The sequence below is a fragment of the Camellia sinensis genome, chromosome 5, assembly GCF_055761805.1.
Source record: "Camellia sinensis isolate YWXY chromosome 5, ASM5576180v1, whole genome shotgun sequence".
NCBI lineage: Eukaryota > Viridiplantae > Streptophyta > Magnoliopsida > Ericales > Theaceae > Camellia > Camellia sinensis.
This window is the reverse complement of record NC_138965.1, coordinates 82,345,178-82,361,890: the sequence shown is the minus strand read 5'-3', so window position 1 is coordinate 82,361,890 and position 16,713 is coordinate 82,345,178. Positions and strand designations below refer to the sequence as shown.

General features: G+C 36.6%; 1 protein-coding gene across 2 annotated transcripts in view; it reads right to left on the bottom strand.

Moving 5' to 3' along the window:
* Window positions 1-241: 241 nt before the first annotated feature.
* The window catches only part of LOC114311309 (transcriptional corepressor LEUNIG), a 68,811-nt gene continuing 52,339 nt past the window's right edge, over window positions 242-16,713 (bottom strand). Inside the window, exons 4-5 of one of the 2 annotated variants that reach the window (XM_082869136.1) lie at window positions 8,382-8,555; window positions 242-382 (exon numbers count right to left, since the gene is read on the bottom strand). In XM_082869136.1, coding sequence (XP_082725262.1) covers window positions 8,478-8,555 — 78 coding nt within the window. In that variant the 3' untranslated portion in view covers window positions 242-382; window positions 8,382-8,477. Of the gene's footprint in view, window positions 383-5,801; window positions 6,604-8,381; window positions 8,556-16,713 lie in introns of those variants that run through there. The other variant, XM_028257434.2, reaches the window with a different exon arrangement.

The following is a 16,713-nucleotide window of genomic DNA, read 5'->3' as shown; positions in this document are numbered from 1 at the left end:
ACTTGTACATTTTTATTCATCAATATGTTTCTTTTTGGCTTATAAGAAGAAAAAAAAAAGGGGGCCAATTTGTTTCCTGTGTTGTTTGTTTACAATTGATGGGTGTTTTTATTATTTGCTTCGTCAAAACAAAAATATACAGTGCATTCAATCCTTTCTTTAGAAATGTGCAATCAAAAATAAGAAACAAGCCTGGAACTTTGCTTTTCAAAAATCTGAAAGAGGACCCGATTCTAGAACAAAATTTTGATGCATTAAAAAATTACATTCCCATCTATTAGTGCAAAATGCATCAGTGATGTCACCACTGCCCGATTTTCGCCGTCATCGTGGAAGATTAGAGATAGACTAGTACCCTAAAAAAGATTCATTCATTTGTTTCCTACACTAGTAAATAAAATTTTAAAATTAAAATAAAAACAAAGTAACGATTGCATAACAATAAATACAAGCATTATAGTCACGATTATTACAATAGACAGAAACAAAGATAGAATTTGTAGATAAGGCAATATCAAAAAGGAGAATCAAATAACTGATACTTGCAAGTGAAATACACCTAAACATGTAAGGATCCATAAAACATAATACATATAGATTGATGGTTCAATTGACTAGAAGAAGCAAATATAAATGATAACCTAACCTCTCTATAAGGTGGGATTTTTTGTTCAAAATAATGGCTGATATGGAGTTTCCAGTTAGGTTTATTTCTTAGGTTATTTAGTGTGTGTCCACAGCTAGTTATTCCATTGTGTTGAATGGAGAATTGGAAGATTATTTCAAGGGGGAAAAAAATTGAAGGCAAGGGGATCCACTTTCCCTTTACTTTTTTCTTTTAGTTATGTGCTCTTCTTAAGTATAATTTGACTCACGGTCAGTTTTGTAGCAACCCTCATTTTTGACTTAGTCATACTTGCATACATTTATGGGCGATCTTGTGTTAACATTCACATTTGCAAATCTTGTCTTGTTTTGCTTGAATGATTTGCTTGCATACTTTGTTCTTGCCTGGTGTGTTGCCGAGGTTGTCTTAAGCCTAGGCACCTTTGAAACCTTTGTCACTTAGAACTATCTTAGAACCCTGTTGGTTGACCCCCATCTTCACCCTGGCATATTGGCCGAGATGTCACCATCTAGGCCAAGGTGCGCGTTGCCTAGGCCGAGATGTGCACCATCTGGGCCGAGATGTTTATATCTATGCGTTCTAGATCCTTGATCCTTGCATGAGTGATTTTGTTCCTGGAATGGTATGACCTAGACCGAGGTGTGGCGCACCTAGGCCAGGGTGTGGCACAGTTTAGTCAAGTGTTGTCCTTCCAAGCCGTTGTCCTTGCCCTTTGATTACCGGAGTCTTGTTGTTAGCCGATGTCGTTACTTGCCGATGTGTTCGTACCGCCTACCATGCTGAGTACGCTTTGTCTTGGTCTTGTCTTGTCAAGTCAGTCACCTTTTTGAGTTGAGCGAATCAGCCAATGCCACGTGTCCCGACAGAGGGATTAAGTCAGTGTTTGTCGTGTGAGGCATTTCATTTTTTTTTTGTATCAATCTTGCCTTTTTAGAGAGAGAAGCTCTAGTTAGAAGGAGGAGAAGTTTGAGCTAGAGAAGGTGACTTCCAAGCTTGATCGTTAGAGCTTGAGCCATTAGATTCGAGTTTTGAGGTTAGAACCTTGACTTATTCTTGTTGTTCTTCTTCATCATCTCGCTGCATTGCACGATCAAACCTGTTTTGCACACCATTCATCGATTTAAAGTTGGTTTTAGAAAGAGAAAACGATTTTCATGTGTTTTTGAAGAAAAGCCTCGTTCGATCCAGAAGTTTGCATCAAAGCTCATGCGTTTGTGTTTGTTTTGATAAGATCATTGAGTGTGGGTACCCAGGTCCACGTTTTTGTAGTTATAGCATGAAATCTCAGCTTTTGTATAACAAGTTTTGATCCTTGCATTCATCTTCCTCATGTTCATGTTCTTCAAGTTTTTCATGCTCATGTTCTTCATGTTTATCAAGAGGGAAACCCAGACTTTTCTCGACTCCACTTTTGAATGTGGCCGTCGAGGCTACACCTCGGCAAGGAGGTGTGGGACCTTGGCCTAGACCTGGTAGTTGTCCAGCGTGTTTTTCCAAGGATAAGAAACTGTGTTCCAACTTGATTGACTTAGTTTTTGAAGAATGCCGAGGTCATTTGCATGTAAGCTAGACTTGTTTTGAGATAGTGCATTCAATAGACTTTACCATGTGTTGTAGGACTTGGACTTGCCTTGACCCCGACGTTTGAAGAACTAGGTGAGTGGTATTTCTGATAAAGTTATGTTATCAATGTTTTGAAGAACTTTGCTTTGCTTGTCTTGAAAGATGTTTGTTGAGCATGAATGATTGTCCTTAGTTTCGTATCTCGTATCAGACTTGTTTGAATGACCTCCTCGGGAAGTCCCTTGTGCTGGAGGACTCTAAACTTTCGCAGCACATCTCGTTTGAAAGTCCCTTGTGCTAGAGGACTCTAAACTTTCGCAGTACATCTTGTTTTGAAAGTCCCTCGTGCTGGAGGACTCTAAACTTTCGCAGCACTCTTGATTTGTACTCTGGTGTTAAAGGGCTACGGGCCTTTGTAACATAGGTCCCTCGTGCTAGAGGACTCTAAACTTTCGCAGCACATCTTGTCTTGAAAGTCCCTTGTGCTAGAGGACTCTAAACTTTCGTAGCACCCTTGCTTGAGATGCCTATCTTGCTTTGTCTTGTTTTGCCACGGACGGTTACTACGTGGATATGTTTGCTGAAATGTCATCATTTGTAATATGTGATGTTAGTAAGTATCCCTTGAAACTTAGAAGATCTGTTAGATGGGCGAGGTCCATTCCTTGTATATATATAAAGTTTTGTCTTGTAATGTTTTGAAAGGACTTCGGCTATTATTCATGTAAACCCCTTTATTATTTATACCATTCACTGAGTATCCAAGCTCACCCTCTCTATATATATGTAGGTGATGAGCAAGAAGGCGGCGACGCCTAGATGTGAATTTGGAGCTTATTTTGGATTTTGATTATGCCGGCCTAACCTGTAATTACGTCGGCAGTCTTGAAAATTATGTTTCTCGATTTGTAATACTTGTATGTTGCATACGTCGGCTTGAGAAGCCTTCTGATCAAGATGTGCATTTTGCATGATTGTTATGTCGGCAAAGAAGTTGTCGGCAATCTGGCAGACTATGTTCTTAGACCTGTAATTCGTACAATTTGATTATGTCGACTTGTGGAGCCCTTTGCTAATATGTAAAATGTAATTTGTACTTTGCTTTGTTTGTATTTAAGTTATAACCCATATGGAAATGGTTGCTATCTCATTTGACTTATGCACAACTCTTATGGACTAATTTGTTTGTATAAATCGCTTCCGTACTTGTTAGCCCCATATAATCGTACTCTGATTGTGTGTGAATTTTGTAAGTTGGCCTTCGGTAAATCTCAGGTTACTGGCCATCACGGCACCAAACTACTAGGGGCGGTTTGGGGTCGTGACAAGTTTACTTTCCACCCTAAGTGCCAATCTTTGGGTATCAGTCACTTAGCCTTTGCGCATAATCTTTTTGTTCTATGTGGGGGTTGATATTCAGTCATTCAGAATTATAAATGACACTTTACATCAGTTCCATTTATGGTCTGGACTTGAACCTAATCTACAGTCTTCTTTGTTGGGATTTCTTCTGTTTTAAAAGCTGATTTACTGACTGTTCTTCTAATTCCTGAGGATCTATTACCTGTCAAGTACTTGGGTGTGCTTCTTATTTCTATAAGATTGAGGTATGAGGATTGTCTTTAACTGAAGGACAAAATACGCTCTAGGAATCAGTAGTGGGCAAATGAGCTCTTCGTATGGGGGAAGCATGCAACTTATTCAAGTAGTATTGTTTAGTGTATAGATCTATTGGAGTTCCCTTTTTATTTTACCTCAAAGAATTCTAAAGGTACTGGAAAATTTGATTAGAGCCTTTCGATGGTCTGGTTCTGAGCTTAAGCAAACAGGGGCCAAAGTTAAGTGGGAGAGCATTTGTGTTCCTAAACAAGGAGGGGGGGTTAGCTTTTAGATCACTGAAAATTTAGAATAAAGTCAATATGATTAAACACCTTTGGACTATAAGTATGAAGGCTGATTCACTTTGGGCTGAATGTATACATACCTATATTTTAAAGGATCAATGCTTTTGGTTTATTGATGTCCAAATGATTCCTCATGGACTATAAGGAAGATATTCAAGCTTAGAGAGATTGGGCAACCTCTTATTCATTACAGAATAGGGGATGGCATATCCACCTTCTTATGGCTTGATAACTGGCAGCCAGTGGGGCCTCTTTATTAACATTTTGGAAGTAGAATTGTGCAGAATATTGGCAGAGCTCTTTATGTGAATGTTTCAAGTATTATAGTTGGCAATGCTGGCATTGGCCTAGGTTAAGAAATAGAGTAATTCAGCAAGTTATTGCTTTAACCCCTCATACCCTTATTCCTAATCTGCATAGATCTGATGAAGCTGTTTGGTTACCTTCAAAAAGAATGGTAGCTACTCCTCTAAATCTGCTTGGGAAGCTCTGAGGCCATTTACAGTAGTGTCCCATGGTGTTCTATTGTTTGGTTTAAAGGAAATGTGTCTAAATAGGCTTTTGTGCATTGGCTGATTTGCTTACAAAAATTAGCTACCAATGATAGATTATTGCATTGGGGAATGGAGGTGGATCCTGCGTGCAGTTTGTGTCGATCTGTAAATGAATCTCATGAGCATTTGTTCTGCTCTTGTCCTTTTACTGGGAAATACTATGTTCAAACTTTCCTTGGCTTTCACTTTATATCATGTATGGTTGGAGAGGAATATGAGAATTTTGCTCTACTTGTTAGTCACAAGGAAGTGATAGTGGCTGGAATAGTTAAGGAAGTTAGAGCTAGAGTTTGTTCTTTCAAGAGAGTAAAGAATTCTTTGCAAAATTGGCAAATCTATATGGACAGGCTGCCTTGTTCCATTCTACAGACCTGACAAATAGATTTTCTAGCTTTCTTTTGTTTTGTTGTTTTGTTTTGGTGTTGATCTGTGTATTTTTGTTTCTAGTGTGCAGAGGTAGGTCCTTGTTTCTTGTTTTCTTTGTGTTTTGTGTGGAATAAAATTTTAAGTCACCAAAAAAAAAACCTATCCTCTCTGATATGAAAAAACTACTAATTCTACTAACCCAATTCAATAAAGATTCAACTTTCAACAATGAACAGTCCAAACCCTAGCATTTGGATCCTTAAAAAATTGTGAAGTTACCTGGTTTACAAACTTAAAAAATTGTGCAGCATCCACAAATTTCATTGTTCCTATATGTCCTAGGTTGAAAGTAGGCTTTCAATCTCCAATCTTTATATTTATGATCAAAGTTTCCAATTATTCCTCGTCATTACTTTAGGATATGAAGTTCTAGGTTAACTATGCTTGTCTGATGTGATCAGCTCACATATTCACCTTTCTACTTGTTGCTTATGAATTTAACCTTTATTTTAAGCTACGGAGCATCATAACCGTGATTAGCCTATTGATATTGCATATAATTGAGATGGGTTATGTTACATGAACACTAGAAATTAAATAAGGTTCCAACAAGAGAATTCATGATGAGCATTATTAACCAACTACGTAGATAGTTACTCTAAAAAAATGACTCTATGCAAAAACAAGCCTTTGGAGAATTTATATTTTTGGACATCTAGAGGCCTTCATCTACAAGTTAAGATTACTCACCCTATCTATGTGACTAATATACATATAGCTTATAGGTGTCCAAATCAAGAAGGGAAATATATTATTGAACTAAATTGATAATAGATAAAAATGAAACATGAAGTAATGTTCTTGAGTTACTACTTTTAAACTAGCAAACGGTAAGAACTCTATGATCAGTACCAATGCTACTTTTAAACCATAATTCTAGCAACTAAGCCTTATGCAATTATACAGAAGATTTTAGTATGAATATCTGAAAATAAATAGACAAGTAGACAGATAAGCAAAGTTACTACAAAAAAGAGTCCCTCTGACATTGAGTTTGTCCTATCTACTTCTTCTTTTTCTTCTTCTTCCTCCTTTGATATTTGAATGTGCATTTGACAAGAACAAATAACATGAATAAAATGCCATATTGAAAATTTCATAATTAACTATTTACTCACTTCCTCGGATGAATGATGGCAATTAAACGATGAGGTGTATGCATGAGATTGTTGTTGTAAATACACATGTGTAATAGCTGGTGCAACAGGCCCACCCATGGCCTGTTGAGACTCTAACTGCTCTATTCGTGCTTATTGAGCTTAAATTGTGCTTTGCATTTGACTAAACATAGCATCCATCATCTCCTTCACTTGCATCTCCGTTTGTACTTTATGTTGGTTAAGTTGCTCTTGGACTTGCGTCTGGATGAGATGAGCCTGCTCTTGTGACTACCTATATCCACCTCCAGAGACATTTGTCGAAGGAGAACCCAATCCATATGTTCGAACATGACCAGGTCGATCAGGTCCTTGAACCTGTGTAAAGAACTCCTCATCTATAGCACTAGATTGGGCTCTGAGCTTTATGTCTGCAATTGTTAATCAATGCCACCAATAAAATTTATATTAACAAAACTCATAAGAGTATCAAGTCTATGCATCCAAGTGTGTGACCAAGTGTCATGAAAACACAACAATCACAGCTAAAGCACAAGCAGAAAACACAGCTGCAACACTAGCTGCAGCCACAGCCACAGCCACTAAAGCCCAATCAACTTATCCAAGGGCTGCAGCCACAGTACAGTTGTATGCCTTGAATAAAAATCACCTAAATCAATGCACTAGGAAAATGAATGATCACAAATAACACTCTGCCAAGAAAGACGCATCAATAGGCAAATAGAGACAATCTTGGGACTCTTCTCTCTCTCTCTCTCTCTGATGAAGAAGGAAAGGTATCATTCCTCCTGTTTGGCTGTTGAATTTTGTGTCATGTTCTATCTCCATCCTACAGTCAATCTTAAGCTTAATAGTTGAATAATGCTATACAAATTATATATATCTAATTACTTTACAAAGACAAATACACACTAGTTCAACCTAACATCTTCTTCTGAGCCATTTTCAATTAAATTGCTATTGTATTGTTAACTTTAGACAACCTCGAAAATGGTGTCTTTGAACGAGCAAAAAAGAAAAAGATGGTGTCTTTTATAGCCTTCTATCCAACTTCTCTCAACCGATAATAAAAAAAAAAAAGGACTTGACGCACTGGATGGCGGAACCCTCAGGAAAATTTTCAGTTCGCTCCCTCAATTCGCTAGCTGAATTGAATGGTGGTCAAGTGTTTCCCTCTTTAAAGTCAGATGTTTTGGATGACTAGCTTGGCTTTGAAGAGTTAAAACCTCATAATGGCTCCTAAGGATTGGTGTCTCTGTAGCTTCGAATTCTGGGTTATGTCTTTTCTGTAATGATAAGCCTGAAACATCAGACCATCTCCTAATTGATTGCCATGCTGTTTAGAAAGTTGGGGCATCTATCCTAAGATGGTGGGGTTTGTCATGGGTAGCTCCTCTCTCAATTAAATCACTGAGTGATTAATGGAGAGGATGGAAAAATTAATGAAAACGGTTGTTTGGGAAATCATCCCCTTTGCGATCATGTGGAGCATATGGACTGCCAGGAACAAGTGGAAAATATCAAATTCAGAATTTTACTTTAGGCAAAAGGGAAGGATGTATGCAAATCGATCAATGTCACTGATTTTGTATTTCGATTACACCCTATAGTGGACTATTTGTGATATGGTTGTAGCTCCTTTTATACTGCTCTGCTGGGAGAGGTTCATATTTTTGCACTCCGGAGCTATCTGTTTATGAAAAGTTGTTGGAGCATTGATCTACATTGGCTACTTCTTGTTCATGTTATCATGTTTCTACCAATTTTTGGTCGTCACTTTTGGGATTGGACGGGGTGTGGTGTGGTGTGGTTACTATTGCGGATTGGACCTTTTTAACTCTGCTATGTTCTATCGTTTTCCTTTCTTGGGCCTCCAAAAACCAAGGTGCTTGGCAGCTAGCTCCCAAAATAACCATGAGAATTGAGTTTGGAGTCAGAGAAGGGGATGTAGATAAGACTGCCTTGTGTATGACATCCAGGCTCCATCTAATGGAGCTCCTAATATTGAAAATGTCATGATTTTTATGTAATTCCTCTTTTAAATGTTTTATTAGAATTAATAAAATGTTACTTTCTTTGCCGATTAAAACAAACAAACAAACAAACAAACTAACCACTCACAAGAAACAAAATAGGTTAAAAATCTCAACAAAAGGAACTTCATAAAACACAATGTGATGAAGCTCACCCCAGCACAACAGAGGAATGACTCTGTAGTATTTGAACTAGACTTTTCATATCCTACTTTGTTTGTTTTGAGATTCCACAAGAACGTAGATCAAGATCATAGTCTTTTTGCATCCACCAACCTTGCCCCAATCCCCCATATTGTATACCCAAGAAAGAAAATCTGGTTTTGTCCCTGCATAAGAGCAACCATCAGAGTTAGAATTAAGTCAGTCTCTCAGAGGAGGCTGCTAAGAGCCTACACTTCTCTCATGAATTCAAGAGGGAACAATAGAAATCCAATACCACAAACAGGATCTGTTCATAGGATCTAACAACAAATGCAATGGTTTAGGAAAGACTTCAGAGGTTCATGCTATGTAACATTGTACAATCATAAATCAAGTCCACAGTAGTAAAATAAAAATAGAACTGAATTGCAAGCAAACAAGTTAAAGAAACTATGATAATAAAAATTGTTTACATAACTATCAAAAACAATCCACGCGAGTAAAATTGAATATAGAAAATAACATCCACAAAGAGTAAAACTGAATATAGAAATTATTATTTTTTATTTTTTTTACAAAAAAAAAAAAAAAAAAAGAAAAAAAAAAAGAAAAGAAGAAGGATGATTTCATACTCCATGAGTAACAAAGAAACAAACACATTAGAAAGAAGGCAAGTATGACTAAGGGACTCTCCTTTGGAGTTTAGTGGTTCCTTGCTTTCATCTTCCAAGTTGTAAATACCCATGTCCTTCCCACCTCCTTGGCTGTCAACTTCGCCATGCAGTGCATACACCACCAAAAGCAACAAAATCTTTGAACAAGAATCTACCTAATAGGAATAGGAATAGGAGTCGGCCCTAGTGAGGTTCAATTCTTAGGAGGCTTACCTCCGGTTCAACTGAAAGAGCCCAGTTTACTCTTTTGAAAGCACATTTTGATTTTGTGTTGGTGATTTCAATCATTTAAATTTTAGTTATTTTGTTTGGTTTATTATTTTTTTGAGTGTATTTAGATTTTAAATAATTAAAATATTTAAAAAGTTACTATTTTTTTTTTAAATGGATTGAAAATTTAAAAAAGTTGTTTTTGAAAATTTTAAACTAAACAGAAAATAGATTATTTATGTAAAAAAATTAGATTAATTGGATATTGATAACAATATATTTGAATTATATTTATTTTTCTAAAAAAAATTAACAAGAAGTATAATATCGAGAATAGACTGTTTATTTTTTTAAGATTAATATGATCCAAATATGAGATTACTAATATTCGATTAATTTAATTTTTTACATAAATAGTAAAAAATACTAAAATTTAAACTATACAAATCACCAAAATAAACACCTAAAATGGGCTTTCAAAAGATGAGTACATATTTATTACACATATCTAGATGGGGAAATGCTAGAGAGCTCTAAATCTAGAGCTCTAATTTGAGCTCTAGTGATGTGTCAAAGCAAAAAAAAAAAAAAAAAACAAACAAACAAAACAAGGCACAAACATCACATCAGGGTGGGTCCCACCTTCTCATTAGAGCTATTAGAGCTCTTGTATTAGAGCTCTAAAGCATTTTTGATCTGGGTAATGCTAGGGACACCAAATTTTCTACCAAACAAATGACCAAATGTCTCACATGGGTGTGGGGTCCGCAATTTTGTGGGCCCCACACCCATGTGAGACATTTGGTCATTTATTTGATAGAAAATTTGGAACCTCTAGCATTTTCCTTTTTGATCTAGATAATATACAACACCTCATTGGTTGAACCAACAGGGTGATTCTACCAAAAGCTCAAAATCAATCAATTAAATATAATGAAGTGAAATTCTATTTACACACCACCAAACTTCTCAATACACACTATTTTCATAAATAAAAAAAAAAAAAAAATTATTACACTTATATCCCTTTAAAAGAATCGTTTATCTTATGGTCTTTTGTTCAAAAAATAAATAAAAATAATGAACGCTCAAATTAATATTGACAAATTTATTGGCTTATTTTGACATGAAAAAAAGTTATCTTATTGATTTATTAATTTATTTGAATCATATAATGTTTTTATTTTATTTCTTTTACACATTTTTTTAAAAAAATTATAAGTTAGCTTTTTTTTTTTTTTTACTTTTCAAAATAAGCCATAATGATATGGAAAAATTTTACATATACAAACCCTTGAAAGAGATGTACCATATATACTTGTAGTCATGTCATTTTCTTCTTTAATTATGATCAATTTTCTTCGTTAGTTATAACGTTATTTTAGTTCATGAATTCTTTAATTATACCTAACCTACCTTCCAACTAATAATCACCATTCGGGTGGGATCATGTTTTCTTCAAAATATTTTGGATATTAGATAGGGGTTAATAAATCATAAGTTACAACATAAATAAAGTGAAAATTCTCGATCTGAACACTCCACATGTGTCCAAAATGAAAAATATTTCATGAAAATGGTTATAAAAAAACCTTTATCTTTATATTATACAGTATAATTTATTATATATATAATTTAAGGGTCAAAAATCTTTTATCATCATTTTTATAAAATATTTTTCATAATATCTAACCTTGCTCGTCCAAAATCTCGGGATCAAATTTTCAGAAGAAATCACAAATACTTCAAATTCTCAATTGCTTCCTTATCTTTTCCATCATTATACCACTGCCATCCATAATAGTAATGGAAAATATCATAGTAATACCCACCATCATAGGATAATACACCATACCATTCTTGGGTGATGTTTTGATACTTACTAGCCACCAACAATGGGCGATGTTGGAAAGAGTCAGTCAGAGTCAAAGTCAGAGAGAGAGAGAGAAATCATAGAAAAAAATACTTTGGAGCTCTAATTTTTGAGTTCTAAAGCCAACTCTAATGAGTTGACAGTGGGCTCCACCCACTGTAATGTGATGTTTTGGTCTTAATTTTTTTTTTCTCTCATTGTCATGTCATTAGTACTCCATTAGAACACCAAAATTATTGCTCTGAATGATTGTTGGGGGATCATTGAATCATATGAGAGGGAGATGAGAAGGAGAAAGTGGCGGTGGTGGTCTGAAGCAATAAAAGCAAGGAAAGGGGCAGGGGGTTAAATACCTTGTTTGGCCCCCAAACAAGCACAAATGGCAATTTTTACTAATCGATGGCAATGAGCAACTCTATTATTAGAAGTTATAGGTCCCAGCTAAAAGTGGGTCCTCTAAGAAATGACAAAGTTTAATATCTCACAAGCCCTATATCTATCCTTTAAAACAAACAAAAGAATTGTTGTTGGTATCATTTGTTAGAATAATTTAATAAAAATAAGGGAAAGGATGGTCTCTAGATTACTTTGTTGACTAGAAGGTACTATTAAACTCGTGAGATTAATTACAATATTGATAGTCTCTTGATTAGGATATATTTTTATTAAAAAATTATTTTTAAAATCTTATTTACTATTAATAAAAAAATTCTGATTAAGAAATCATCAATATTCAATTAATATGATTTTTTTGTAAGGATCGAACTATCGGAATGGGACCAGTGATCAATCTCACAAGTGCAACAATACTATCAAATTCACAAAGTGAAGTAAAGACAATCCTTTCCCTAAAAATAATATTATATTAAGTACATTTATTATATTTATCATTACTACAAATACTTAATATGTTTAATTCTAAAAACCGTTCTAATGTTTATTAGTAGTTTGACTTGAAAACACCTATATATATATATATATATATATCGTTTTCTAAAAGAGATTCCTTTTTTCTTTTCTTTTTTTGAATAAATAAAAAAGGACATTTTATGGAAGTATCATAACTTTTGTAGGCCTTGACCAGGAGAAGACAGAAGAGAGAAATAGGAAAAAAAAAAAAAAAGAGGGATAAAAGTGTCATACTCTAACATACTTCGTGAAAAACGATTTTTGATAAAGTTTTTTTTTATATTAGCCTACTTGTCAGTTGTCTTTTAGGTTAGACTTATGCTAGACATAACAAGAATTCTATTCCTTCCATCTTAAAATAATAATTTTTTTCGAGAAATTTAACTTTTTTGAATAGTATAATTATTACATTTTAAAAATATTCACTTTTTTTGTTTTAGTTTTTAGAAAATTTTACTTTTTTATTTTCCGTATTTTAATATTTTCAATGAATTTTTTTAATATTTAAAGCAATTTTTGTTTTTTAATTTTTAGACACACTTAATATAAATATACTTAAAAAATATAATATTTGTGAAAAAAAATTATAAAAAATACACTAAATACCAAAAAAATATATTAAAAATGAAAATTTAATATATTTTTCGTATTTTTGTGTATTTATTAATTTTTTAAAATATTTTTTTACAGAATTTTATTATTTAAATATATTTAAGTAAGGTGCATCTAAAAAAGTAAAAAAATTACTTAAAATTTTTTAAAATAGATAGTCACTAAAAACTATATAAAAAAAAATCCGAAAAATAAAAAACTCAATTTTTAGAAAATTGAATTCAGAAAACTGAAACCAAACACACTGATTAGTTTTTCATAATTACCTTTTGATAGTATATTTTTTTTGAGAATATCAATTGTCATATTTGTACTTTCTGTATTGTTAATGAATTTAATAGAAGAGCAAAATAAGAAATTCATATTATTTAAATCATTGGTTTTTGAAAAGAGACTAATATTTTGGGACAATGAAAAATAGAATAAGGGACTAATATTTTTGAACGGATAAAGTATTATTTGACTAAATATCTCACATGAGTATGGGTCTCATAAGATCCCACATGAATGAGGGACCTGTTGCGGATCGTGGGCACACCAGGGGACACTCACAAGCAAAAACACAAGAGTTTTAACGTGGTTCGGCAAACCGGCCTACGTCCACGGGAGCGATGTTGTTATATATCAACAAATGGAGGAGATTACACACTCTCAACTCACTGTCTCTCTATATAACACACTCACTCACACTCTCTGACAAACAGAAAATAGCTCTCACTAGCTCTCTCTGTTTTGTGCCTTTCTCTCAGCAATGTGTTTTGCCATTTGCCCTGTCTACAACTCACCATCACCATTCCATTTTATACACCTTGGAGTAGGTGGGAGTGCCATTGGGTAGCCTCCATGCTTGACTTCGGCAGCCTCCTTCTTTGACATGGTTGGTAGCCTACTTCCTTGTTGACCAACCAAGGTGTGTTCACAAGACAATTTCCCCTTCACATGGGGTGAATTCAACAAATCACCCCCTCAACCCATGTGAGGTGATCCACTGCACACACTGCTGCTAATCTGGTCACGCCCAAATTCAACAAAGTCTGCATCTCTTCACTGAGATGCTTGCACCCCCTTGCCTGGAGTGCCCGGCACCCCCCTCACTGGGGTGCCATGCAAAGCTTACTTTGCAACTCTTTGAGACGGCATCTCTCCCTTCCATCCAGTCTTGGAGAGATCCCAATATGTCTCTAATTCAAGAGCAAAAGATACTTTCTTTCCTGGGACATGCTTTGCTGTCTTGGTCTCTTTGCTCTGAGCTGTCGTTAAAATTGGCCGCAATGGCTCCGTCTTGTGCACCTCCGAACTGCCTCCATGCGTTCTTGTACACTTTGGTTGCCATGTCTGCTGGGCCCTATGTCTCTTCTGTGCATGTCTTGTACGTCTTGCCCGGTAAGTGACAGTAGCTCCGTCTGTCACAACCTTCTCCACAAGCCTGTACAGATTCCCCTCCAGTCGTCCATGTAGCATCACCGTATCTCCATGGATGACTTTGAGATTTCCTTTGCTAGATGTGAAGCTATAACCTTTCATGTCTAGCATACTTAAGGAAATTAGATTCTTCTTCAGTCTTGGCACGTGTCGGACTCCATCCAACGTGAAAATTTTTCCATCTTCCATTCTCAGCCGTACTGTTCCCATGCCAACAATCTTACTCACAGTGTTGTTAGCCACTCGAACAATACCTCCATCCTTGGCTTGGTAGGTAGAAAAAAGTTTCTTATCCATGCATATATGATATGTGCTTCCGGAATCTAAGATCCAGTCAGGTTTCGTCATACTCGACGAAACTGTAAATGCATACTCATCCTTAGCATTTACTGCAGCAGCGACATTTGATGAGCTCGCCTGTTCCTTTTGTGCTTTGTCCTCCTTGAGCTTTGCACAGTCTTTTATGAGGTGATCCTCCTGATCACAGTAATAACACTTTCTCCTGAAGCCTGACCTTGATTGCGAACGTCCTCTTGATTTGGATCTACCCCGTCTATCATTGGACCTACCTCTGCCTTGCTCATTTTTTGAGGCAACCATGGCATTTCCTTCTGGGTGTTTGCTACTGCTACCTTCCTGTTTCTTCATCGACTCATGAGAAATGAGCGTAGCAATCACCTCATCCAGTCCAAGAGCATCCTTCCCGTACAATAGAGTTGTCCTGAGATGCTCATATGATGCAGGTAGAGAGACCAGCAAGATCATAGCCCTATCTTCCTCCTGGGTCTTGTCTCCAATGGTGTCCAATTCCATTGTGATCCTATTGAACTCGTCCAGATGTTCTGTGAGGTTCGCACCTTCTGGCATTCTAAGTGTATATAGCTGCCTCTTTAGAGATAACCGGTTTGTCAAAGATTTTGACTTGTACCTCATCTCTAACTTTGCCCATAGCTCCGCCGGATCTACTTCACTGATGACTTCCCGGAGTGTGTTGTTCCCGAGATACAACTGAATTGTACTGTTTGCCAATTCCCTCAACTCCTCCCACTTGTCATCCTTTATGTCTTCCGGTTTGTTGGACTTTTTGAGAAGAGCTTTCACCAGACCTTCTCGTGTTAAAATGTTTTTCACCCTTTGCTGCCACAGGGTAAAGTCATTACTACCATTAAAAGGCTCAATCATGAAACTTGCGCCTTTTCCTGCCATTGTAAATTTCTTCCCTTTTTAAAGAAATTCTGATTTAAGAATCTGACCGTACGGATGGGTCCGGAATAATTCAAATAGTTGGAACGCACTATTGGATCGCCAAAAACGGACTCCGAATGGCCTAGATCTAGCCAAAACAGTTTCAACGGTTCAGATTTGCTGAATCTGGTGCGCCTGAGAAGCACCAGATAATTCCTCCGGATTGGCTGGTCAACGGCGCAGGGGCGCGGTCAACGGCGGCTCAGCGGCGCGGCTTGGCTGGCGGCGCGGCTCCGGCGCGGCTCGGCCTGGTCAGCGGCGCGGTCAACGGCTCGACGGCTCGGCTCGGCTCAGGATGACGTCAGCCTGACGTCAGCTTCACGCGCGCCCCCACTCGTCTTCTTCCTTCATCGGCGCGTGGGGCGCGTGTGTGCGAGTGGCCTTCACTCGCGATATTCAGGTGGCGCGTGGCGGCGCGTTACACCTCCGATTGGCCTGTGGTTTGAAGTTTTGGACTCCTCTCCTCCTGGCCTTCCTCCTGGTATGCTCAAAAGTGGATTTCGACCACTTCGAAATCTGGACACTTTCGGAAAAAACTCGATTTTTCTCCACCCGGGCTCTGATACCAATTGTTGCGGATCGTGGGCACACCAGGGGACACTCACAAGCAAAAACACAAGAGTTTTAACGTGGTTCGGCAAACCGGCCTACGTCCACGGGAGCGATGTTGTTATATATCAACAAATGGAGGAGATTACACACTCTCAACTCACTGTCTCTCTATATAACACACTCACTCACACTCTCTGACAAACAGAAAATAGCTCTCACTAGCTCTCTCTGTTTTGTGCCTTTCTCTCAGCAATGTGTTTTGCCATTTGCCCTGTCTACAACTCACCATCACCATTCCATTTTATACACCTTGGAGTAGGTGGGAGTGCCATTGGGTAGCCTCCATGCTTGACTTCGGCAGCCTCCTTCTTTGACATGGTTGGTAGCCTACTTCCTTGTTGACCAACCAAGGTGTGTTCACAAGACAATTTCCCCTTCACATGGGGTGAATTCAACAGGACCCACACCGATATTTGGCCAAATATTTAGTAGAATTTTCAGAACATGTGGCATTTTTGTTTAGGTTATCATCTACTTTCCGTAATGGATTCATGATATCTTTTATGTTTTTGGACACTGTTGTTTTTTTTTTTTGGATTGTTTCAGTTTATGACTGTATGTAATATACTTTTAATGGGTTAGGGTTTTAATGGGTTTTTGTTTTTCAATCTTAATTCTTGGTTTGAATTGAAGCTTTGTTAAATTAAAAAGGGATTGATCAATCTAGGGTTTATCAATGGCATCATCTGATTTCTTTTGTATCTGTATGCTCCATTCTCTAGTTGAGTCAAAACATAATTTTCTATGGTTTGATCAAAATGCAGAAAAAAAAAATTGTGAGCAAAT